Below are 26274 nucleotides of genomic sequence, written 5' to 3' on the forward strand. Positions count from 1 at the left end.
AACCAAGTAGAGTTTATCCCAGAAATATAGTTGGTTTAAGATAGTAGCCAATATAATACACCAATTAACTGATAAAACTTTCAACTTAATTATACAATCAGCTCAATAGATACAAAAAAATTAATATCCATTTCTGGTACACAAAAACAATTCTCAACAAGTTATGAATAGAAAGTAAGTCTTGAGACTGCAGAGGTGGCTCAGTGGTTAAGAGCACTGGCTGTTCTTACAGAGGACTCAGGTTTGGTTCCCAACACCCACATGGTGGCTAACAATTGTAACTCTAGTTCCAGAGGATTCAACACTCTCTTCTGACCTCCTTGGGCATTGCACGACATGGGTGCACTTTCATACATGCAGGCAATACACTCATACACATAAAATAAAATTTAAAAAGAAAGTAAAAGTCTTCTCTCAAATTAAGATTGTCCATAAAAAGCCTACCACTAACATACTTGATGTTGAAAGACAGACTGTTATCTCTTCAATCAGGAACATGGCGAGTATTTGTAGTCCCAGTAGCATTATGCAACACTGTATTGAAGGTTTCAGCCAGTAATAAGGCAAGGTTAAACTAAAGATAGTAAAGGAAGAAGTAAAACTGCCATATATAAATAACAATCTATGTCAAAAATCTATGGAATCCAAACAGTATAAAAATGAGTAAATGGGGTCAACAAGTTGCAATATGAGAACAATATCCAAAAATCACCAGTTAGATTTCTACATCCTAGAGATATTTAGAAATCTTAAAACATCACTAAAAGAGCATCGAACCATGAAATGTTCAAGAAAATTTTTTGCAAGAATTGATGCTGAAAGTTAAGACATGTTCCTGAAGAAAGTTAAAGACCTCAATAAATGGAGACACGTGCCATGTTCATGAACTGAAGATGCACCAAGCCCCTATATAGATCGGATAGAATCCAGTCACAATCTCAACAGATTTTTGGTAGAAATAGACATGCTACATTCTGACATTTATACCAAAATGTCAAACACCTAGAAGGAATGAAAAAATGTTGAAGAAGAACAAAGTTGGAAAAATTACATTACCTGATTTCAGGCCCTATTATGGAGCTACAAGAATCAAGATAATAGAGTCAGAAATGGACCAATATGTATGTGTACACATGCACACACACACACACACACACACACACACACACACACACACACCCCTTTGCCAAAGTTACCAAGATAATTCAGTATGAAAGCAATGTATTAAATGAGCCAGGCGTGGTGGCACACGCCTGTAGTCCCAGCACTTGGGAGGCAGAGGCAGGTGGATCTCTGTGAGTTCAAGGCCAGCCTGGTGTACATAGTGAGTTCCAGGACAGCTGGGGCTACAGGGATACCCTGCTTAAAAAAGAAAAAAAAAAAAAAAAAAATAGAAATGTATTAAATGAATGTTAGAACAATTAAATAGCCACATTAAAAATAAAGTACCTTGATCTTTGTCATACATCATATACAAAAATGAACTTTTAGTGGATCTTAGACCCTGTATCAACAGGGTCTCTCTGTAACCCCAGATGGCCTAGAACTGGCCTGGTCACTATGTAGACCAGGCTGGCCTTGATCTCACAGTGATCCACCTTCCCCAGCCTCCCAGTGCTAGGATTAAAGGTGTGTGCCACTACATCTGGCCTGAAAATAAACATATTTTTTTAAAGACATTGCTATAAAATAAAAATACAATTTCCTGATAAAGCACATGTTCCCGTTATATATTTTTAAACATGTTTCCCATTATACATTTTCTATACTTATTTTATATATACTTTTATGTGTATTTCCATATATGTCTACAATCCAACAATAGAAGATAAAGAGCTCAAATTTGTAACTGGGAACAATATCTGATAAGACACCTCACAGATATGTGGATGGCAAATCATCACAAGGAAAGATCATTAACACATAATAAATCACTAGGGAAGTAGAAATCAAAACTATAGCCTGGGGTGGTGGCACATACTTGGGAGGCAAAGGCCGCCAAATCTCTGAGTTGGAGGCCAGCCTGGTCTATGTTGGGAGCTCCAGGCCAGCTAGGGCTACAAGGAGACCCTCTCTCAAAAAAAGCAAACCAAACCAAACAAAAAAACCCTGTAATATAATAATGGTATATAACCACTAGAAAGGCTAAAATTAAGCAGCATAGCAAAAGTGGTAGGGAGAGTGTTGAGCAGCTGAAACTCTTCTACTTTGGTGGGAATGTAAAATGTTAAAACCAATTTGGGAAATAGTTTGACAAACTTTAAACAACCATATGACTCAGTCATTAAATCTTGGTATTTAACCAGGAAGCATGAAAAAAAATCCTGCAAAATACTGGTGCACAAGTGTGCAGAGCAGCTTTAAAAAAAAAAAAAAAAAAAACCAGAAGTGAGAACAAGTTAATGAAAACCAGCAAGTGAATGAGTAATGTGATATTAGTAGACACTGGAATACCGTTCTTCAATTAAAAGATAAAGTCCTGGCACATGAGACAACACGAATGCATCTCAAAATAATTATCTGAGTGGAAAAAGCTAGGCAAAGGTAAAATTAATTTCGATAAAATTAATGTAAATAAAGACAAATCTGTAGTGACGGAAAGCAGATCAGGGTTGCCTGAAGAGAGGGGAAGGTAAGTAGACACTGCAATAAGGTAAGAAAAAACTTGGGAGTGCCAAAGTGTGAACTCGATTATGTTGATGACCTCAGTGGTATATTTATATGGCTATTCTAATAAAGTTGTGCAGATTGAATAAATGTAATTTATGTCAATTTCCATAATTTTGAGCATTATCATAAAATCTGTCAGCTTCAGTGGGAAGTTTACAACTGATGTTCAAGTTGTTCAGCTCTCCGTGTACACTCTCCAAGTTCCCTCCCTCAAAGCCTGGGGTTTTGTCCCATTTGAAAACTTTCCCTGCGTGCTTCTAAAACATGAACTTCTTTCCTGGAACACAAAAGTTGTATGTAGAGTTGTGAAAATCCACTAAGACAAAACCTAATTCCACTTTCATCATTGATTTTCTCCATGTACATCTGACAACTCACCATTAATTTTGGAAACTTCCCAGTCATTTTGTAAGCTTCCGCTGCCAAGGGCAAATGTAAACTGGGGCCCCCGAAACGATGGTAGGTCATCATCAGCGGCAGCGAATACGAGTCTCCCAGGGGTACTGAGGGGATGGCAGAAGAACAAACCAGTATAGTCCTTGGAGAGGCGTGGGGCGTTGTCATTCACATCTGTAAGTGCCAGGTGGAAATTTGCCATGGAGCTCAAGGAAGACCCACCTAAGGAATTGAATGGTTGGAACATGGAATCAAGCATGCTCACTGTCCTGCCTAAGAAAGCATTTTTCTCTTTAAAAAAAAAATTAATGTTCAACCAGTCAGGTAGACTAGTGGAAGAAAGAAGAAAAACCTTTAGAATATAGACCTGATTTTATTGCTAGTTAAAACGTTTAAACGGGGCCAGCAAGGTAGGGGCTCAAGCAGGAAAAGGCCCTTGTTGCCAAGCTTAAAAACCCAATTTCAATCCTGGAAACCCACTGACTTCCACAGATTGTCCTCTGTCCTACATACACACACACAGACACACACACACAAGCTCCCCCCGACTCCACAAATGAAATAAAAAAAGTAATAAAATGTTAATACTAACAAAATAATAATACTAACAAAAATCTGTAAACATATATGATTTCAGAACAACTCTGATATACATTGACAGATGAAAACATGGATGCTCAGAAGTTGTGTGCTTAAATTAAGTTCACATAGCTCGTCAGCAGTGGAGAGGTGGCTAATCCAGGTCAGTCAGACACCTCCCACCCGCTCACTCACTGTCGCCTTAAGCACCATGGTTCAGCTCTCCAAGCTGCATTTCCTCAGCTGAGAAAGCATGTGGCTGTTGAAGATCTCAAACGGCTGCATAAATGTCACTTCTCATTCTGTAGTAATGAAACTCTTGCGACCTTGCGACCAATTGGCAGTGGTGTGCACTTGGGCAACTTAACTTCTCAGTGCCTTGGTTCCCTTGTGCACAAAATATGGTCACTAACAGAAGGGGCCTCATAGTGCTAGCTGAGGAGTGCATGATCACAGGCGGCGTGCAGTGTGGGGACGACAGTGCCGTGTAAACACCGCCTGTTGTCTCCCTGACCGCGCACAGATACTGATTCTGCTGTTCCTGACTCCCTTCTGTTCCCCTAAGCCCTGTTCTCTGGCTTCTGCTCTCATTCCAGTAAGTCTTGTTTTCTTGCTTCTCTCCTGGCATCTTCTACATCCCTGACTGCTCTTAAACCAAAGAAAAGTCCACTGGTGTCCTTGAAGTTGTTTCATCTGTTTACGTTATTTCGGGGCCAGCAGCTGAAAATGGTTCATGGTCTTGCTCTATGAAACTTGTAAAATGTAAGAAGCACTTACAGGATATGTGCAAAGTGAAGTGTTGATTCATATGGGAGGCAGGGGAGGGCACCACATTAAGGCTTAGCCAGAAAGCTCCAGAGGACTTACTGGAAGCTTAAAAGTCAGGAGTGAAACATACACACCCTGACCGTGGACTGCACAGCAGGCGACAGAAACATGTCTCTGACCCACCTTGGCAAGCCCAGTCCACTCACATCCCTTCTGAAGACAGTGGACAGCTCTGCATTCTGCCTGCTGCGGTTGGGTCAGACTGTGGTCATTTTCGTTTTCTTCATCTTTCCCCACTGGGAGACCATTTTTATGATTCCTCTCTCTGTTCCCCATGTGAGCCTCTAATTTGAGGCTTCACATTTTTAATTATTTTTTAGTCTAAAAACTGTATTTGTTTGCTGGTAATTTGTTCCATTCTCATTTTTCTTATAAACCAAGCAGATGTATTACTAGCTAATTAGAGTCCTTGATCAGCGTAAGATCAACAGAATTCCTACTGCAAGATGGAAAATTCCATTTAAATTCCATTTAAAGAAACTCAGCGTTTTAATTACCAGCCTTATTAGCCTGGTTAGCATACTATTCCTGTGAGTCTATTTTTATTTTAATCTGAAAAATTTCCTGGAACTCCATGTTCAGAGCCAGTGGGCAGCTTGTATTATAGCAACTGAATTAAACAGGATGCAGTACTTATCCAGGATGCTTCATGACATCCTGGGTGCATCAGTATGATAGTCCTTCCTTTCAAAAGTCCACTCTACTTCATTCAAACACAGATACCCAGGTTCCTCCACACCTACTGAATCAGCCTCCAGGGGTGGACTCCCAGGGTTGCTGCTGAACAAGCTTGTGTGGAAATGGACACCACTGTATAAAATATCTTCTGCTTCACTGAAGGATGAGCCCGAAGAACTGACATTTAAGGCTCTACAGGCCACTGGCCTCCTGTCCTGGAAAAATCCACATCCTACTCAGAGGAAGGAATGACAGAAGTCAGTCAGGATCTCTGGAACTTTCCAAGAAGAGGCTCTAGCCCCTTCAGGAAACCAGAGTCAGCAATATCCCTGATGTCTAGGCTGCATCCCTGACACCCTACCAGCCTCAGAGAAAACCTACCTAGAAACAGCCTAGATTGGGACAGCTGTTCTCTAACAACACCAGGAAGACCCAAGCCCCACCTGATGCACACACACACACACACACACACACACACACACACACACACTTTGCACCCAACTGATTATGGCTTATGGTTATAACAGAATACTGATTTAACCTCACCAACTTTCTTATTCTTTCATTTTTACCAGTGTTTTCCCTGGTAATAAGTGGTTTGATTTTGTTATTCTCACCTACTTCCGTGGCCACCACTTGTACCCGATAGAGACTCTCAGCTTCCCTGTCCAGCGGAGCCACACTAAAGATCTCACCAGTGACAGAGTCGATTTTAAGCCAACCTCTCTTATCGCCTCTCAGTGAATAACTTCATAAAGAAAAGAATAAAGTCTGTGTTACTTTGCATGAAAACAAAAGATAGCTTGTATATCAGTACATTATTAGGCCAACATTATCATTTAGATTTTTATTGGATTCTATGTATGTATATATACATATATAGGATAATATAGGGCATATTTACAGGATCAGCATCTCATTTACATCTCTATCTTCAAAAGAAAAGCTTTAAGTTCAATTAGGTAGCTGTTGATTACCCCAAGATAAAAGTGCCACTACTGCACCCACTGATACAGTTTGCTGTACTGGTCATTGTTGTGGTTATTAGGCTTTAAAGCTGGGGTTGGACCACTGATTGATTTTCTCCCTTAGCAGCTTGCATAGTACCCTCTAAAACTGTGAGAGCTAGTCTTCGGGGAGGTGGCTCCCAGTTTGGTTCTAGCTTTATTGCTCCAAATCATGTGTTCAAAATCTGTTCCATAGCATCTGACCTTCAAGTTCTGGGAGGCAATCAAGGGCTATGGCAATAGTCTTGCGTTATTTTGGGAGTCTCTTGGACTACCCTCACCAACAACTCAAAGCAATGATGACAGCATGCACAAGATCCATGCAAACTCAGACAAAAACCCAGCGTAGAAATGGGGAAATAGGTAAGAATTCCCAGCCTTAACTGAGGAGCTATTGACAGCTGATCACTGCTAGGTGAGGGAGAGTTGGTCTTCTTTAAGTTGTTCTAGTAAGTGAACTCACACCAAGGGACATCTGGGTATACAAACTTGACTCGATGGGCCTTAAAATAGATGACTGAGTGCATGAAATTCAGCTGGCAGGCTATGCGAGTTACAGATAGAAGAGAAGGTCTAAATATGACTAAAATGTAGTGTATGAAATGCACAAAAATTTAATAAAATATATATTGAAAAAATTATATTGCATGAAAATTGCAAAACTTTCAATAAAAATTTTTTTAAAAGAAAAGCTTGTTCATATTAATATGGTTCTATATTTGTTTTACTATGTAAGGTATAGATGCAGGCTCTGGAAGAAAAGTTCTACTTTCCTGGCAATCAAAGAATTAAAAGAGAAGTAACCTCTACCAAAAGCTCTGAGCACACCATCCCACCTAAGGAGATTTGAGCAGTGAGTGGTGACGTAGACTACTGATGGTCCAGTGAACCCCAACTAAACATCAACTGAATGCATGAGACAGGACCAAGGGAAGGGTTTGCAGAAAGGGATTCTTAGACACATACACAGATCATTCCAGGAAAATGTGGTAAATACAGCGCAAAGGGTTAGCTATACAGGAAAGAGAGGTCCTTCAAAAGGAAATGTTGACATAGGCAAGAACGGCTTTGTGGTGGGGGAGGGGCACGCTTCAGTGGTGCTGGATGCACATGGGAAGCTGTGGCTGTGAAAGACAACGCCACAGGTATTTGGAGGGCCAGTCATGGAAACTACAGGTAGCCACCAAGCGGTGTTGAATGGAGGTGACCTAGTTGTGTTTGTGTTTTCAATGGAATTCATTGGTAGATGTAAAGAAGATGAATTTGAGAGAAATAAGACATGGTCCAGTAAAACCAAGGAGCTCAGCCTTTTTTAAGCACACATTATAACCATAAGGATGGCTACAGCCTTAAGCCAAATATTCCCACTCATGAAAATGTCACCTCAATAAAAAGTTAACAAACATTAAAAGATACATGTGTGCATGTATTCAAAACAGTGTCTACAATTTTTAAAAATGCTGGTAACTTACATGTCCCAAAATATGAATGATTTAAATTATGTTTAAATTACTTTTCCCAGTGTATTTTTAGCATATTGTACTATATATGTCAAGCACTGTGTTTGTCTTTGTATATGGCTGACAAATAAGCAATCCTTTGTACTGAAGAGGAGTTGGATGAATAGTTTACTTTTTTAAAGGCTCTTGCTGAATGAACTACAGCAAGTTGACTCCAGGTGGGAGAAGGGGCTGCATCTCAGAACAGAGATGGCTGTGCCTTGGACTACACTGGAAAGAGTCAGAAGCACTGGGATTCTGGACTTATCTCAGCAATAGGGTCTGAAGGATTTGATGATGGATTGGATTTGAATTTGCTGGGTGCTTACAGACTCTTTGAAGTTTACAGAACTGGAGGTTACATTTCTCAGTTGACACTTTGGAGTCAGTAAGTTGGTTCTTAACTTGCCACATGCATCTGGGCTTTCGACAGTCCTCAGATACTTTTCTCATTTGCCTTCTAGAATACCCCTTTCTCAGTCTTCCTTGCCAGCCTTACCTCCCCAGGTAGTGAGTGTGGGGCCTTTAAGAGGTAGGGCTGCAGGGATGATTTGACCTCAGTCCTCTGACTCCCTGCCTGCCATATGATGCCTTTCCCTGCCCAGTGCTGCTGCTCCTGTGCTCACAAGTCACACGAGCCCTTCACCAGACTCTGCCAGTGCTGATGCTATGCCCATAAACTTCCAGAACTATGAGCTAAATTAACTTACTTTTCTTTATGTTAGCCTGCCTCATGTATTTTGTTATAGCAAGCAAAAAAGAGTAATACATGCCATGAAAGACAATTAGTAAAGTCCTTATAACTGAATCTAAGTGTCTAAAGGACAATGGGAGGTAAGACGTCCCAAACTGTATAGCGAAATTTAAGGAATTGCCATTTGTAACTATATGCACTTGCTAAGTCTTGATGAAGTATTTATTATGTCATATATAGTATAGACAATGCTTTATAATAGAAGAAAAACATCAATATAAATCCTATCTATTTATTAACTGTGTGATGTTTAAGCTCATTATACAGATATGGATAGCTACATATGCATATGCAATGAGTAAATTAATCATTGCATATTATTGAAGCAAATGAGTGTGGGTGTTATTACATAAAAATATTGAAAATGGCTAAGGTGTAAGTATTTACACATATCGCTAAGCACCTAACCCCTCTTGGGGTGAGGGGTGGGGTCTTTCTGCCCCAGGCTAGCTCTCTGGAGAGTAGAGGAGCCTGAGCTCTCTTCATCGAATTTAATCCCTTCCTGTAAGCCAACCTGCTCTATTCAATTGGACTTTTGCCTCCTTCTCTCTCTAGAACTTCAGTCCTCTTTTCTCCAGGACCTTTCTTCAGATCCTGACAGTCCAGGCCCAGGGACTGGCTGTAGCTTGTCTGGGCTCTGAGGAAAGAAGGTGGCTCCCATCTCCTGACTTCACCAGATCCCAGCTGGCGCCTGCAGCAAGTGGGACAGACAGAAAAAATCCTGACATTGCTTTCCAGGATGGGAGGCATCTTTGGATGCCTGCTGAACCAAGGCCAGACATCCTGGTTGGATTGCTGGCTGCTCCACTGGGCCCTGCCCCGAAGCTAGCAAAGGCCTCTTCTCTGCCTTCCCAGCCTCCTTGGTCCTCTGGCTGTGGTCACAACACACATCTAGGCCTGCCCAGAGTGCTGTGCTATACCTTACGGCCAGACCTTCGGGATCCTTGGCAGTCACGTTGCCCACTTTAGTGCCTACTGCCGTATCCTCACTGACTTTCACTTGGAATATGTGTTGGGGAAATACAGGTGCTTCGTTCACATCTGTCACAGTTAGCTTGAATGAGGCAAAAGAACTGGCATTATAGTCGACACCATACACCAGAGGCTCAGGGTTTTCCGCTTGGAACACAATGTTGGAAACTGGTTCTGTTTCAAAATCAAGAGGCTGTGGGGGAAGGGAGAGAGAAAAAAGAGGGAAATTTAATTTGGGGGTTATTAGCTTCCTTAAAGTATTCATTTCTTATACATCTTTAAACTCACACAGTCTCAGCAAAAACCTACTTCTCAGCATGACAATAGAACAAGAAAAACACTTTCCTGTGGGACTTATCAGAGCACTTAATATTTTCATGTGATTGACTTCCCTGAAAGAGGAACTTTAGCACAGCCCTCCTCATTTAATCCTGATTCTTCGCTCATCTACTCAGCAGAAACTCATCACCCTTCAGGCAATTCTCTGACCACAGCTCATGATGCAGAGATATCCACATGGTGTGGGAATGGTTTCTCAGTGATGTCCGGACCCAAGCCCCAAATCAGACTAAACTCCTGGAGGGTAAGAGAGGTGAGGAGAGGCCAAACCAGAGGGATGATACATCCCCTGGTCTACCTGGACAGGCGGGACCAGGAATGGAAACAAGAAGCCGACTTGGGTTCTGTATGAGGGAGACTTTAACAAGCAGAGCTACCTAAGATGGAAAGAGTTGACCCAGAAACAGTGAGTTCTCCAGAAACAGTAAGTTCTGGAAGTTTTCAAATTGACACAAAATTAGAGTCACCTGGGAAGAGGGACCCTCCACTGAAGAAGTCCCCAGATCAGATTGGCCTGTGGGCATGCCTGTGAGACATTTTTCTGGATTGCTAATTGATGTAGGAGGGTTCAGCCCACTGTGGGATATGTCATCCCTAGGAGGTAGGCCTGGCCTGTGTTAGAAAGGGAGCTGAGCAAGCCAGGGGAAGCAAGCCAGCAAGCAGCAATCCTTTGTGGTCTCTACTTTAGTTCTTGCCTCCAGGTTCCTGCCTGACTTCTCCCGATAGACTGTGAACTGTAATATGAAATAAACCCTTTCCTCCCCCGAGTTGGGATTGGTCAGTGTTTTATCACAGCAACAAAAGGCAAACTGGAACACCACCTGTGACAGCACAGAAAGGACTTAGCTATCTTATAAGCAGTTGGCTTGAGGGGCCCTATGGTCCCTCTCTAAGCAGAAATCTATGATTCTATATGAGGAAAATCCCTGCCACTAGCAGCCTGGGAATCGTGCGCAGCCCCTGCTGCAGGACAGAACTCTCAACCCCCAGGAACTAAAATCTAAATGTTGCATGTGTGTGTGGGAATTAACATTTTTAGGATGAAGGCATATAGATTTAAATTTTTCCCATCTATTTATTTTGTATGCAGGTCTGTGTGAATTAAGTGTGTCATACTGCATATGTGGAACTCAGAGGACAACTTGCTGGAGTCGGTTCTCTCCTTTTGCCATGGGGGTCCTGAGGATCAAACTCAGGTTATTAGGCTTAGGGACAAGCACCTTCACCCACAGAACCATCTTGCCAGTTTTGTTTCGTTTTGTTTTTATCAGTTCTCAAAGGGACTTAAAACCTCAAAAACAAGACAGAATCAATGCAAAGCCCAAAGGGAAATTATGAACTACAGAAGTAGCACTCATGACTTTATTCACAAGTCCAATTCTGGAGAACCAAAGTCATCCTGGTGAATGTTAGTTCCTACCTTATATCAGTTTCTCATCAGTTACACAGGGATAGAGATAGCACTCATGAATACAAAGACAGACACATGATGGCATTGACTCAGCCTGCCCTTCCGACATCTGAAAAAATTCTTATCCTCGAGAAGCTGATCAATGCTGCTCTCCTCCTCAGTTCCCCTGATCCCACCACCTAACCCAAAACAAAGCCCACATCCTCTGCACTCAAGCCAGGATTCAAATTGTGCTGTTACTAACTTTCAACCCTCACTGACCATCAGCTCTGTGGGAGGAAGGACTGTTCTAGATCCCTGTCATTCCTCATCTCTCTCTTGACACACAGTACCTTAGGTAGTCAGGAAATACAAAGATATGAAAGGCTTGGTCCTTGAGCACTCCAATGGAAAGAAGATTTTAGAGCACACCCTCACCTTCATGAACCCCATCCCCAGGCACACACAACAAAAGAGCCAGCAGCTCATTCCCTAACTCATGAGCACAATGGAAACCTGGAAGTGAGAATCATGGAAGTCATACTTGAGATTGGATAAAGAAGCATGATATTTGTTCAACTATGTGGACATGAAAGGTGAGGTTGTTCACAGAGATAAGCATCTACTGTCTACACTGCATGGGACCCTTGATGACTTGTTGATTATTACACATGGTCTGATAGTACTCTTCCATGGTCAAGAGCCCTGGGAATCACTCCGCATCTCAGAGAGTAATGGAGTCCAGTTAAGACAAGAGTCCAGTAGACTCAGCAGGAAGAAAACAGCCTCCAGAAAATCATAGCAAAAGGACAAAAATAGATAGAACTTGAACCTAATGTGCCAGCCTGCCACAATGAAAACACTACTCTCCTGGACTTTGCACACCCGGGCAAAGGACACCTGCCCAACCTTGTCACCAAGCAAGCCCTAAGTTTCCTACTTAGCTTTTCCATTCCATCACTATGACCGCAGAGGCACACGGGTAAGGAAGTGAGACTGCATCCCTGCAGGTGAAAAGCAGCCTGTGGTATCAGAACAGCACAGAACACACAAGGCTGAGAGGAGAAAGATGGCAGAGAAGACTGGACAAGTCGTCAAGCTTGGACTTCATTCTTGATGGAGAAGGTCAGGCTAATGTTTTAGAGACAAAGCTCTAGAAATGGCTACATGAGAGGTGGCCCAAAGGAAGACAGGGAGATCAGCCAAGAGATGTGTGAGTATTCCTTCAGCACTTACTGAATGGAGGGACAAGAGACAAAAATAGGAGTCTGTTATTTAAGAGGTTGAGCACTCCAACTTCCATACCTGAGCACCTCCCCACTAGACCTGCCAAAGGAAAAAAAAAAAAAAAAAAAACTGTTCTAAATTAGCAAATGTGAACCAGCACAGCTGAATCCATATGCATAGTCTTTCATGACACTTAATGTGTGAAAAGTCAAATCAAGAAACCCTTGGAGACACAGCTCATTAGATAAGCAGAAAACCCATCCTTGCCAGAGTGCCTCCTCTGCACAGGACTGCCTGGAAGGTGAAGGCAGGGATTTCAAGCCAACCTGGAAGCAGAGATAAAGTGCTAAGAGCAAAGACCCAGGAAAGGGGACATTTCACCTTGTTACCAAGGAGGTGAGGAAAACAGGTGCACAGTGGCTTTCCAGCTGATGCATGAGCTTGTTAAAAACAGTCAAGACTAGCTGGAGAGGTGACCCAGCGGTTAAGATCCTGCACTGCACTTACAGAGGATCCAAGTTCAGTTCCCAGTATCCATGTCAGATGACTCACAACTGCTTGTGACTCCAGTTCCAGGGTATCCATCACTTCTGACCTCCACAAGCACTGCACTCATGTACACATAACCACACAGAGACACACACGTAAAGATAAGAGCAACTGAGGCTTTTACAACATCCTGTCCTATACCTTCCCAAAAAGGTATCTCAAAGTGTCCAGTCATTGTCCTAATCCTACGGTCACATCCACCTCGGAATCCAGGATCAGCTGGGCATTACAGACAGGCCACCCCACGCAGGAGGATCACATGGTCCCATCAGTGATAAGGATTTCTTTAAGCCAGCCTGCAGGACCAGAACTGAGACAATGACCAAGCAGCCCACACTGTGACCAGCACCACTTAATTGTACTTGCCTCTGATTTGCCCTGCCCCAAATCTTTCTTTACATAAACCTAACGCTCATGTCAAAGCCCCAGTTCAGACGGTTGATTCCTAACCTCACTTGCCTTCTTACTATTGCTCTGATGGCTAAAATCCTTTCCTGGTTTGTGCTATTGCCACTGTTTGTTTCCTTTGGAGTGAGCAGCCAGGCCTGACTTTCTGGAATCCCTAGAGTTGTGCCCCAAGCCTAGGACTCTAGCTGCAAAGTGGGGGTGGGTCAGGGATGGAAGAGCAAACTTATCTTTCAATCCCTGAAAGGAATCCCACAATCCCCAGGCACTGTTCAAGAGGAATCTGTGCCAGCCACATCGGTATAAGAGGTTTTCCAGCTACAGCGACATAGGACTCATTCACTCTAACCCTCCACATTTGCAAGGGATAGAGGGAACCCTGTACAATCCTCACCCTTATCTCCACGTGGTTGTCAGAAATGCGAATAAAATATAGATTTCCTATTTAAATTTCAGGCAAAAAGTTTTAATATGTCTTATGAAACATACTTATACTTTAAAATTGTTCATCTTATATTTTATGAATTGCATATGGCAATATTAGTTCACTGTAAAAGCTACTTGACCAATTAGTGACAGTCCAGAACTAGCACCCTGACTTTCATGGAGGAGGGCAGGAATGAGAAACCGTGGCAGGAATCTCTCATCCTGCCTGAGAAGTCACTATGACTATGTCACCTCTGCTTATTGGTCCTGATACAGTCACAAGTAAATTAATTCACAAGACGACAAAATCATTAAATGGGATATTTACCTTTTTAATCTTGACATAGCCAGCATTGGTTTGGGGATCTGTGTCAACTTCCAGCCTTCCCTCCGTGTCTCCCTGTACGACGCGGTACAGGATTTTAGAACTTCCGGTGAATGGCTCATCTGCATCTGTGGCTTGGATGATTAAGATTATGGACCCAACGGCTGTATCTTCAGGGAGAGTTATGCTTCCGTACTGGGGAGGAAACAGAATCTATTGTCACTGAGCTTAATTGTCAAAGGACAAACATTTCTGGGTTCGGGACAGACAAACATCACAGTTGTCATTAACACCTTCAAACATGTTTTTCCATCTGATGTCACAGGTGGTTTTAACACCATTTATACTCATGAACTGAAATCCATACCAAGGAACTTAACATCTCAGACATTCTAGAAGGATTCTAAAATGGATTCCCACTTCAATATCCAACTTGCTTAATGGCTTTAGTGATTTCAGTAGTAATGCAACAGATACTCTACATTTATTATTCTAATTCCTAAATCAACTAAGGATGAGCGTTTAATAGCTTGAACATTGGACAGAGAGTTGGACGTGAGTCTTAAACTTGCCATTTGTTAGTTAAGTGACATAGTTATCGCATTTCTTCAAACATGGGTTTGATACTCTGTTAATGGAAATAACATAACCTACTTCCCATTTGCTGTGGGTGTTAAGAGGGACAATGCAAAAAAAACTAAAATAAATAAATAAATAAATAATAAGAGGAATAATGCATGTAAGGCCCTGAACAGCTGGTGCTTAGGAAAAATGAGCAACAAAACACCCTAGAGAGTGGAGGCCTTACCAGTGGCATTTGACAGAAAAGTGAATGATTGGATTCCCAATGCCCTCAGAATGACATGGCTGGTGTGATCGGACCCAGACTCGAGATGCAAACCCATGAGCAGATGACACTTCCAAAGCCTCACACTTGCCTAAAGCATCCCCTACTCCCCTGGAAGCTCCAGATCCACTCTCCCAGCATCCTAATCTCAAAGATGATCATGGCCAGGGTCCAACAGGAGACCACAGCAATGAGGAAGCAAGCTCACTTTCACACTAGCCAGACTTGCATTTCTAAGTCCCTGGGCTCCCACTACAATTCTACTCAGTCTAATGAGCACTGGATGCAATGCAGGGAAATCACAACATTTGGAGAGGATAAAATGCCCTAGAGGATACAAACTGAGAAAAAATGAGTTCTTATTTCATGCTTGCTTAACCTCAGTGGCTATTAGACAAGATATGTTCAGTCACACTTCTTACCGTTCGGAGCCCTACCATAAATCAGTTCCCTTCTTTGTCACAGCCTTGTCCCTATTTTGATTTACGAATATCATCAGAGGGCTCTGGGATGCCTCAAAATCGACTTGTAACTTAACAATCTAGTCAAAGGGACTTCACTCTGCCTCAAGCTAAATAAATTGAGACATCCCTTTAAGGGAGTAATGATAACACCACACCTTGTCTAAAGCCTGCATCAAAGATGAGAAAACAGTCATTTGCTTTTTCTTGATGGTTTACACTGATATTTTTCTCGATGCACAAATCTAATTCTTGCAAACGTATGGAGCAAATTTTTCTTAGGCTTAAGCCAGAGATTTTTTTCCTTCTTCTCTTTTAACCCAGCTAAATACAAAATGAGTGAAAGTTGCCAATATTTCGGATGCTGATTTTTTTAATTCAAAATACTTGATTGAGACTCTAGTAGCAATCTATCTACTGTCTAGTGCCTGAAAAATCTCTAACAAACTGCAAGCGGACATCCAACTTCTTTCGATTTGCCAAAGATTGTGGTTTTGACTTTTAAGCAGCCCTGGAGGAAATGCTGATAGGAGTTTATAAGCAGGTATTCCCAGATACTGTATCAGCGAGTGTCACTGTCCCTGAGGACTCCCGCTAAGAATGATGTCTGGATTTTATTGAAAATAAAATGCATTGACCAAGGCCACCTGTCATGTCCGGTACTTTTCTTAACCATTGTCTGTGCTTTCATTCCAGAATTAAGGGTTCAATAATATGAACAAAATTTTAAAAAAGCAAATGGTAGCATCTACTCACGTCTGATTTTTCAAAGATGGGAATCTGATCATTGATATCAATTACGTTGACTTGTACAAAACAGAGGGTCTTGAAATCTGAAAACCAAAATCACATCACAAAAATTTTCACTGTAAGTCATGCATTAAAATAAAAAACCAGTAAGGAAACATGATATGACATGATATGACAGCCTCAGTCACAATAACGCTTATGTGAATGGAGGGTGATCTGCTCTCCACCTCACCCACAAGCTGGTCACAAAGAGGAGGTAAGAGCTGGAGAAGGACCTGAGACATTTTCCCAAACTTCCCATACCTGGTCCTGAAGAACATCTTTTTCTTGAGCAGAATGGCTGCTTTTATGTGGAACAGCCTCTCTCTTCTGACTGGTGAAGCTTAAATAAGCTTCAAAGTCCCATGCAAAGTGGTCCTTCCAGAAATCCTGCCAAGCTTCCCACAGGCTGTCCTTCCTTCTCTGAATACATCTGCCCTGCATCTGTTCTACCTTGCATGGTGAGGAAGTTCAAGGGCCCCTTCTTCTTTCCCTCTAAGTAAGGATAGAAGTGGCATCATTTGCTTCCTTTAAGGAACCATAAGAGATAGTTCATAAGGTTCTAGAGAAATGACACTGGCTTTAAGGGTGAGTTTGACAACGACTAACTAGGAGGCAGATGGATTCTAGATCCAAGATGAGAATGGTCTGCAGATGAGGGAGGGATGCTGGGGAAGAGAGCCAGAACAAGAAGCAAATGGCAGGTTCTTTGCAAGGGGTGGAGGGAGGCTTTCCATCATTTGAACTACAGTGTAATACATTGGTCTCTGGCACCTCACTATTTGAATTCTGGCCCTGCCACATATCAGAGATGTGAGAATGTAGGAATATCACTGTATGTCTCTGTGCCTCCATCAGGTTATCTACACAATGTGGATAGTAGTCGAACCAAGGTTTTCATCCTAATACAAATGGCTGTCATCTATGGATCCCAGGCCCTCTACTGAGGTCCTTCCCTTTATCATTCATTTTATCATAATAATAACTTAATGGTATAGGTTCTGTTATCGTCCTCACTTATTTTTTAAAAATGCAGAAGCCAGGACACAGAGAAGTTAGGAAACCAGCTTGAGATCACACAACTAACTGGTAGTAGGTTGAGTGTTCAAATCCATGTGCTCCCTTTGTCCTCTCCATGCCCTGCCTTCCTTTTACTCTGCTCTGTGTCTAGACACAGACTATATCAACCTCATCAGTGGATGTCCTCACTCTCCCACTAACAGCTGGGTTCTGACAATGGGAGACTTGGCAAGAGACTGAAGGGTGGGTGAGAGAAATGTGGCTGGCGTGTCCCTCCTCCCTGACTTCAAGTACAGGTCTTTCTGTCTCAGGAAGTCCTTTCAGGCTTCAGGGTAGTAAAGGCCACCTACTCTGCTCCACACCTCTTGCCAGCCTCCCTTACCATGCCCATGGTCTTCTTTAAACTTTCTTGGCCGCCCCCTGTGAGAAAGTCTTCATTTCCTGCTGTCATCCTGATTGATACGCCCAGATAATCAACTCCAGAGCATGTGCTCAGTGTATTGACCATAATGCTGAATATAATTTAATAATTTAATTATAAAGAAGCAGATACTGATTAAAGCTGGAGCTGGTCCCCAGACCATTTGTAGATGCTGGGTGGGCCCAGGCTTTGAACTCACTGCCTTTCTAAAGAACCTTGTTTGGCCCAGTAGTGGTCTCCTGCTTACCAAGCCCTTCATTTTTTCTACATGTGTGCATGTGTGCATTCATGTGTGTGCAGGTACATGTGTACGTGTGTGTATGTGCATCTGGAGGCTAGATGTCATTCCTCTGGTGCTTATCCATCTTTTCTTTGTTTACACAGGGTTTCTCCCTGGCCTAGAACTCACCAAATTCACCTGGCTGACTAACCAGTAAGCCTTAAGCATCTGTTGTCGCTGTCACCCCAGTCCACGGATTCCAAGTACTAGAACCGTCTTCCCAGCCCTTTCTTAAGTTTCTGTAAAAATGGTCATTATATCCTAGTCTCTAATTTTCTGTATTGCACAACTGAATGTTTAATTTCATCAATACACACATTTATCTATAAACATGTTTCATAATCTGGCCCATCTTTTTAAAAATACTGTATTTATTATTTTTATTATTTATGTGTGTGAGTGTTATGCCTGTGTGTAGGTAGGTGCACCCATGTCCTTCAGTGCCTGCAGAGGTCAGAAGAGGGCATCAGATCCCCTGGAACTGGAGTTACAGACAGTTGTTAACTGCCACATGGGTGCTGGGATTCAAACCCGGGTCTTCTGCAAGAACAGCAGTGTTCTTAGCCACTAAGCCAACTCTCAAGCCCCAGGTCCATCTTTTTCCAGATGTACTCATGCACATAAATGATTTGAAATCTGATTTCTACTTTATCCAACTACTTTAGGCCCCGATATCATTGCATATGGAATTCCCACTCTTCAACAAGTCCTGCACAATCTCTTTAACTAGTCACATTTATTCTTCAAAGCGTAGCTCAGTAACACTTTCCAGAAAGCTTTGCCTATCCCCCTTCTTTCATGGGCTACCTTGTATGTGCTCCTTATAATTGGTTGACTTATGCATCGATCTTCTCTACCAGAAGGACCAGTCCCTTAGGACAGACCCCAGGTCTTATTCCTCTGTGCCTCCCCAATACATTGTCCAGCATGCCAACAGGCAAATGTTCAATAACTGTTTACAGAAAGCATGGGTGGGTAATGGTATGAAACTGCCACTTCATAATGAACAGGGATCTGTCATTATATTCATGGTGCTAAACAATATCAGGCCTTCGGTATTATCTAGTTACCAAATTATGAGGTTGCCTAGTAACTTGACAGGCAGGCACTATGTACTGGGGCCTGCTAAACTCAAGTTCTCCCAGAATATCAACATTCATGAGAAATGAGAAACACAGATAACCAATGCTCTGCTTCTCCACACTCATGTAAGCTGTGTCCCTCAGAAAACAATTACAGGGCTATTTGGTAATCTAAGATTTAGTACTAGTTCACTAGAAGGATTCTTAACCTCCTTGTATCTGAGTGCCCCAGAAATAAGCAGGTGTTTTTTTATGTCTGTGTGAATTTGCCTAAGGATGTATAGATGTGCTTGAGAGTGAGATGTTTCTATCAGATTCTTAAAGGCTCCTAACCCAACAGAGGCCAAGAACCACTCACCTTGACAATACACAAGTACTGGGAGAAAATGTCTCCTGGTCCTGTCAAGTTGGCAACTAGCAGCTGGTAAGTAAAGCCAGAACTCCCCAAAGACACATTTCTCCTCCACTTCCATACACAAATACTTTTGTGTCTAAACACAAAGATTAGCAAATACAGTTGGTTTTCCTGTTTGTGATCATGGTGATTATAAGAATGTGCTTGGTAGACCTCTAACAAATAGATTGATGACTGGTGATGGTCGCACTGCTGTGCTCGAACTGCATTTGTGCCAAGGCCTTGTTTCCCTTGGGCTGCCCCAGCCAATTAGTGAGTGAAGCAAGGGCCGGCCCATTCTTGGAGATAAAGTACAGAATTCTCCTCCGCTGCTCAGTGGTATTTGGGGGGGGGCATTCCCAGCAGCCCTCCCTTCCCCTCTCTGCTCCCCTCAGGGTCAGGCTAGTGTTGCAGTGTGACCTTCTTCCAGCCTTCACAGTTTCCCGCTCATTTTCTCAAATGCATCCCCTTTGAGAGGTACACTGAACCCTCTCAGCTCCTTCTCAGAGGACCCAGAACAACACAAGGTCACTTGAACTACCCCTCCAGATTTTGTTAAAACAGCCACATCTGGGTCATATAAATCCCACAAAGGAAGCCAAGAATTGTATTTGGCATTAGAGCAGTCTCACAAATCATAAATAGAAGGAAAACAGCTGTATGTACTCAGGACAGCAGATGCAAGACTAACCTTTGTCAGACACTTCTATCGTTAAGTTGTATTGAGGATTATCTTGCTTCTTCAAAGACTGTTTAGCTAACTGGAGCTTTCCCTGATATTCTTCAATGCTAAAGAGTCCATCTGCGGGCACTTTGGGAGTTTGGTGTGCGATTTTGTACTTCAAAACACTGTTGATAGTGTTTTCTTCATCCATGTCATGGGCAGTAAAGATCCCAATGCTGCTACCTGTGGAGAAGCAAAGAAAATTCATTCATCCAGCCCCATTCAGAAAGCAGCTCCCTACTAGGAACAATTTTGGGTAGGGGACAAAGACATTTAGATTTGTTTTGATTCCTTAATTTTCGCATGCTATACTGTTTAAACACTCTAATGTATTAGTTAGCCAATTCTGCCATAAAGTATCATGGATTGGGTGGCTTAAACAACAAAAACAATTCTGCATTCTCAGACTTCTAGGGGCTGGACATCCAAGGTCAAGTATCACCAAGGTTGTTTCTATCTAAGACCAATGGCTTTTCCTCCTCCCCATGGCTTCATATAATTTCCTCTCTGTACCTTGGCATTCAAATTTCTTATTTTAAGAGCGCTAGTCAGATTAGATTAGGGCCTACCATTAGGCCCTCATCCTACCTTTGAATGTGTTTGTGGGTGCATATGTGTGTGCACGTGGATGTGAAGACCAGAGAACAGCCTCAGGTGTCATTCCTAGGACCTGTCCACCTTGGCCTTTGCTTTATTTTGATTTGATTTTGAGACAGGATCTCTCACTGGCCTGAAGTTTGCCAAGTGGGCTAGGCTAGCTGACCAGTGAGCATCCTTTTAATTCTACCTCCCCAGCACTGGGACTGTTGGTATAAGCCATCATACCTGTTTTGTTGCTGTTTTTACACTTGGGTTCTGGGAATCAAATTCAGGTCTTTGTACTTAATAAGCCAAGAACTTTACCAGCTGAGCTATATTCCCAACCTCCTTGTTCTACCTTAATTCTCTCTTTAAAATTCTATATCCAAATAGCCACATTCTGAGATTCTAGGAATTAGAACTTCATCAGATGCACTAGGGAGAGGGCACAATCCACCCCATACGGGGAGTTAGGACATCAACACGTACAATTGGTGGGGAGAGACAATTCAACATAACTCCCCCTTCTTGCTCCCTACCCCTCAAAAAATCCATGTCCACCTAAAACCTCAGGATGGACACTGTTTGAAAATAGAGTCACTGCAGATATAACCAGTTAACGATACTGAGATGAAGTTATCCCTTACAAGAAGGGAGGACACTGAGACACACACAAGGGAAAGGAGAGGAAGGGGAGGGAAGAAACCAGTGGGCTTCTGCCAGCAGCTAGCAGAACCCAGTGAGGGTTCTCCCTGGAGCATCTGTCATGGTGCCTTCATCGCTACCACTAGAATGAAGAGAATCACTTTCTGTTGTTTTAAGCCACCAAATTTGTGATGCTTCATTACTACAGCTCTAGGACACTAACACACATGGCAAATGGCACAACTAAACAGGGAGAAACCAATCCTGGTTGCTTCTGAGAGCTTCATGGGGTAACTACAGAGAATAACTCAACTCCAAAGGCAGCATATGAAGAGCAGGCATATTCCCTCCTGCCCTGAAGCAGGCCACAGCCCTACTCATTTTATCCCTGTGAGTACTCAGGCCCAGGAGCTCCAGTGGTCAGTACCTGTGATTCTGTGCTCCACCAGCTCTGTGGTCCACTGGGCTCCGGGTTATCCTGATCCATAAAATGGGAATGTGGATTTTCTTACATGCAGGATGAATCCCACCCGAGAATTTGAATCCATCCCATTATTTCAATTAAGCTATACACCTCTCTCAGTTTCCTTCCACAGGCTTATATGGAATCTAACAGGGTTTAGGGTTCAAAGGATGGGGGAAGGAGCTGCCTATGTCTACAGTGAAGTTGGGCATATGCAGGGGCTGGGTCAGGGACCATTATGAATAACAGGACACAGATAATATGTACTCTGCTTTCTGAACCCATCACAATTGTGGCATCACCTGCCCTTGCAAAAAGGAAAGAAAAGAAAAGAGAAAAGAAAAGAAGCATTTTGGATATTTCCTCTCAGCAAGTGAGCATGACACTGAAAGTACTGCTGTTCTCTCCACAGGAAACTCAAGCTGTCAGAGGCATGGTGAAAACTGAGGCATCGGGATACCCCTTGATGAGAGAAAAAGAACTTTGCATGACCAGAAGTGAAAGGAGCACCAGCTCTCCGGACCAGGAGGCAGCCAGAACTCATTCAGGGATATACACATCAATACGCCAGAGCATCTAGGACTATTTTAAGGGGGTGGGGCTCATAAGAAGCTGAACCTCCTGGTCTTGGTCATAGGTGGGATTCAATAATTACAATGGTACTGAAAAGACCTGGGGACACAAGTCTCACAAGATACTAATACACAGACACCAAAGAAGATAGAGTTAGTATCTCATGAGGCTTGAGTCAGTATCTTGTTGGTATTTCTACCTCTGCAGGCCTTGACAGCTCCACTAGATAGTAAGCCCTCAGAATGAAGTGACACTGTCTATACCTCTCACAAGGTGCATAAAGAAAATATAAATTTGGGGCTGGAGAGATGGTTCAGCAGTTGAGAGCACCTGCTGCTCTTGCAGAGGACCTGGGTTTGATTTCCAGCACCCACATAAGCTAACAACCATCCATAGCTCCAGTTCCAGCAGATCTGATGCCCTCTTCTGATCTCTGCAGGCATTGCATGACATAGGTGCACTTTCATACATGCAGGCAATACATTCATACACACAAAATAAAGATAATAAATAAAATATTTTAAAATAAAATATAGATTTGTACTATAAAGAACCCCTCTTCCTTTAAAGACCTTGTAAGGTGCTTATCCATAATAAATTCTTACTTTTCAAGAAACAGGTAGCATGCTGAGTCTTTGAACAATTTATTCTACTAATAATGACTTCTGCAGTCTTAGAACCTAGCACTGTCCTCTTCCCAAGTGAGGTAGGTGGCCTCCATGTGGCTCCCAACATTCCTGGTTTCATGGTACCCATGCTCCATGACTTTCTCCTGTCAATTTTGAGTGGAGACTAATGACCTAATTCTAACAAGTCGAATATGGCAAAAGTAATGGGACATCATTTCCAGGTTATAGAAAGACTGTGACTTTCACATTGCTTCTTCCCATCTCTCTCTTCAGCTGCTCCCCTCCCCACTCTGAAATGGAGGCACCTAGATAAACTGCAACCAGAGTCCTGGCTCATAGAAACTAATGTATTGAATTACTGCTTTCTTAACCTGCTAAATTTGAGGGAAATTTGTTACACAGCAATAGATAACAATTACATCACATGATCATCTCAATACAAAAAGACTTGTGATATCATCTAGAAAAGTCTTCAACAGTTTTTCCACCCTCATTCAGCATCACAGACCATCCCTGATTCCCATAAAAGCACAATGCCACAAGTATTTGTGGGCTGTTGTTATATATTTCATAATTATACAATTGTCACTGTAATATTCTTCCTTATATTTTCTGAAACTCTTCAAGCTGCCATTTAAGTCTTCAAATCTGGGCAAGAATTGTGATAAATGTAAGAACACACAGATAGTAAAATAGCCTCCATGTGACACCTGACACCCAGGAAGAAAAGAAGGATCACAGGGCAAGAAAAGCTATGAAGCACCAGAAAAGCAGCTTCCATCAAAGGCCTGTTGTGACAGCAGCAGAAAGATCAAAAGAAAGTGATGAGGATGTTCACTGGAAGACAGAAAGGCCCCACCCACAAGCTATTAAGTTCTGAAACTTACACAGCACACAACCCAAAACATTCAAGGAGATGCTAGTCTGCTCAGTGGGCTCAACGCCAAGGAAACAAATGGCCAAAATCCAGGTGTGGTGGTTTGAATGAAAATGTCCCCCCATAGGTTCCAAGTGTTTGGACATCTTGTCCCCAGATGACAGCACTGTTTTGAGAGGTTTTAGAAGGTGTGTCTATCTTGGAGGAAGCACGTCACTGGGGCTTGGCTCAGAAAGTTCTTAAGTCGCTCTCTTGTTTTTTGTGCCTGTGTGATGAGGTGAGAGCTTCACTTCTGCTGCTCCTGCTTCAGCCATCTCCAGCCACCATGCCTCCCTGTCATGACAGACTGTAATTCGCCTTGAACTGTAAGCTCAAATAAACTCTTCCTTCTATAAATTTCTTCAGTCAGTGTTTCTATCACAGCAACAGAAAAGTGACTAAGACACCAGGGAAGCTTTATTTTTCAACCTCCCAGAAATCATAACCTTCTTAGAGAGTTGTTCCTATACAAAACTCAAAGGTATCATGAGATATAGATATAGCTATACACTTAAGTAATGCATAAAGATTTAAAGGGAAAACTAAATGAGGCTTGGCCTCCCTTGCAAGCTTCCTCAATTACTGTTGGCTTCCTAGAAAGGGAGGCTCAAGGGTTAAATTGAATTTTGTATTGTCTACTTGTTGTGGGGTATCTGACTTTGAACATAAAAGCTATTTAGCAAGTCTGCTGAGGTTTTCTCTGTTTTAGAAGTCAAATGAGATCATTGAAGGGGAAATCTTACAAATGGGAGAGAATCCTAGCTATGTACACAGGATACTGCTGAGCAGTGATAGAAATATTGGTGGTGGTGTGACCATGGTAATGGCAGTGGCACTTAAAAAGCTCAATTCAAAAGACTAGAGATATTGCTTTATCCAAAACATTGTACCTGTGTCTTGGCAAACATAATTCACTGCTGCTGCTGATTAGGCCTACCTGCCTCCCTTTCACTCCGTAGAAACTAGAAAGAGGTCACATAGTTACTAGGGAAGAAGCTACATGGCATGGAACAGCTCTCATTCTTACCCAAGTTTTCATTTTCCTGGACTTCAAATACAGTCCTCCTATCCAGACATGTTGGTGGGTTGTCGTTAATGTCGATAACTTTCACATGAATATCCACTGGGGGTGCAAGTGGTTTTCCATACTCATCCTTGGCAATGGCAAAGAACACGTGCTACAATAGGAAAGTCAGAATTAAGACTCCTTCACTGCCCCCCTTTAATAGGGAGAGAAAATAGCTGGTTCATTTACCATCTCTTGCCTTAGTGTCAATTTATCCAAAATGGAGAAATGAGGAAAAAATGAAACGGGCTGGGGTTATGGGAAAGTTATCAAATTATCCTATCTTTGAAAGTTAATATACTATAATCTGGAACACAGATTTTTTTTAATTCAAAATTGATTTTGTCCTCAACTATAAGTGGACAGAGGACTTTGTCTTGTCGCCTGTGAAACTTCACATTTTACTCACCGCATCCTTTTCCTCTCGGTCCAAGGGCTGAGTCACAAAAATATCTCCTTCCTGGTCAATTGAGAATGGGAATACTGGCAGCGTCTCCTTGTTGACTAAGGAATATCGGGCGCCTGGGTCATTCCACCGCACCTGGACAGCCCAAAGTGAATTGTAAGAAAAGATGCTTGCAGACTAACAGAAAAAGAAATAGACAGCCTTCTATAGAAGTTCAATCTAAACTTTCTAACAACTTTGCTTGCATGTCGATAGTTTCTTATAACGACTGATTTACATATTTAAAATTTTAACCTAATTTTCGAAAGCAACTTATGTTGCTAAAAAGAAAAAAAAAAGCAAACAGAATTTTTTTCTTCTCTAAAGCATTTCTCTGAAAACACACCAAAGAGTCTGTGGGTTGTTTTCTTTTGCGGCTCTGATTCTGAAGGCTTCATGTTTATGAAACATCAGCTTAAGGGTCAAAATGTACTTCATAGCTGCTTGTCCTCTAGGACTAAGCCTTGATGTATGACAAGCTTCTAAATGCACCAGTGAAGATGGATTAAGAACAATCAGAGAGACTTCAAACTCTTCGTTCGATTAGTTAAATAAGATTAATAATGATGCATTAATAAGATTCATTCCTCCCTAAGTGCTTCAGTCTAAAAGACTTCAGGGATGAAAATAATTGCAAACTCCTACAGTTATTTTGAAAACAACAACAAAAGTAAAACCTCTGTGTAGACAGGGCCTGGCTGTGTAGACAGGGCCTGACTCATCTGATGGTCTATTATGAATACTAATAATGTGTATTGAAGGTTTACCACATACCATGCAACCCACTATAAAGAAGCCATATCTCACAGACTGAACGGGAACATGAAACAGTCTAGTCCTGCATCTCCTTCTAAAATGACAGTCAGTGAAATATTTTCTGAAAGCTCAAATATATA

At 42.2% G+C, this 26274-nt stretch overlaps 1 protein-coding gene across 1 annotated transcript in view; it reads right to left on the bottom strand.

The window, feature by feature from the left end:
• Positions 1 to 26274, bottom strand: part of Cdh17 (cadherin 17) — a 63367-nt gene that overhangs the window by 6557 nt on the left and 30536 nt on the right. Inside the window, exons 7-14 of the mRNA XM_008847832.3 lie at positions 25343 to 25474; positions 24895 to 25045; positions 20030 to 20245; positions 16109 to 16185; positions 14048 to 14239; positions 9332 to 9576; positions 5769 to 5899; positions 3049 to 3288 (exon numbers count right to left, since the gene is read on the bottom strand). Coding sequence (XP_008846054.2) covers positions 3049 to 3288; positions 5769 to 5899; positions 9332 to 9576; positions 14048 to 14239; positions 16109 to 16185; positions 20030 to 20245; positions 24895 to 25045; positions 25343 to 25474 — 1384 coding nt within the window. The remainder of the gene's footprint in view (positions 1 to 3048; positions 3289 to 5768; positions 5900 to 9331; positions 9577 to 14047; positions 14240 to 16108; positions 16186 to 20029; positions 20246 to 24894; positions 25046 to 25342; positions 25475 to 26274) is intronic.

This window comes from Nannospalax galili, unplaced genomic scaffold (genome assembly GCF_000622305.1).
Source record: "Nannospalax galili isolate Female #2095 unplaced genomic scaffold, S.galili_v1.0 scaffold183, whole genome shotgun sequence".
NCBI lineage: Eukaryota > Metazoa > Chordata > Mammalia > Rodentia > Spalacidae > Nannospalax > Nannospalax galili.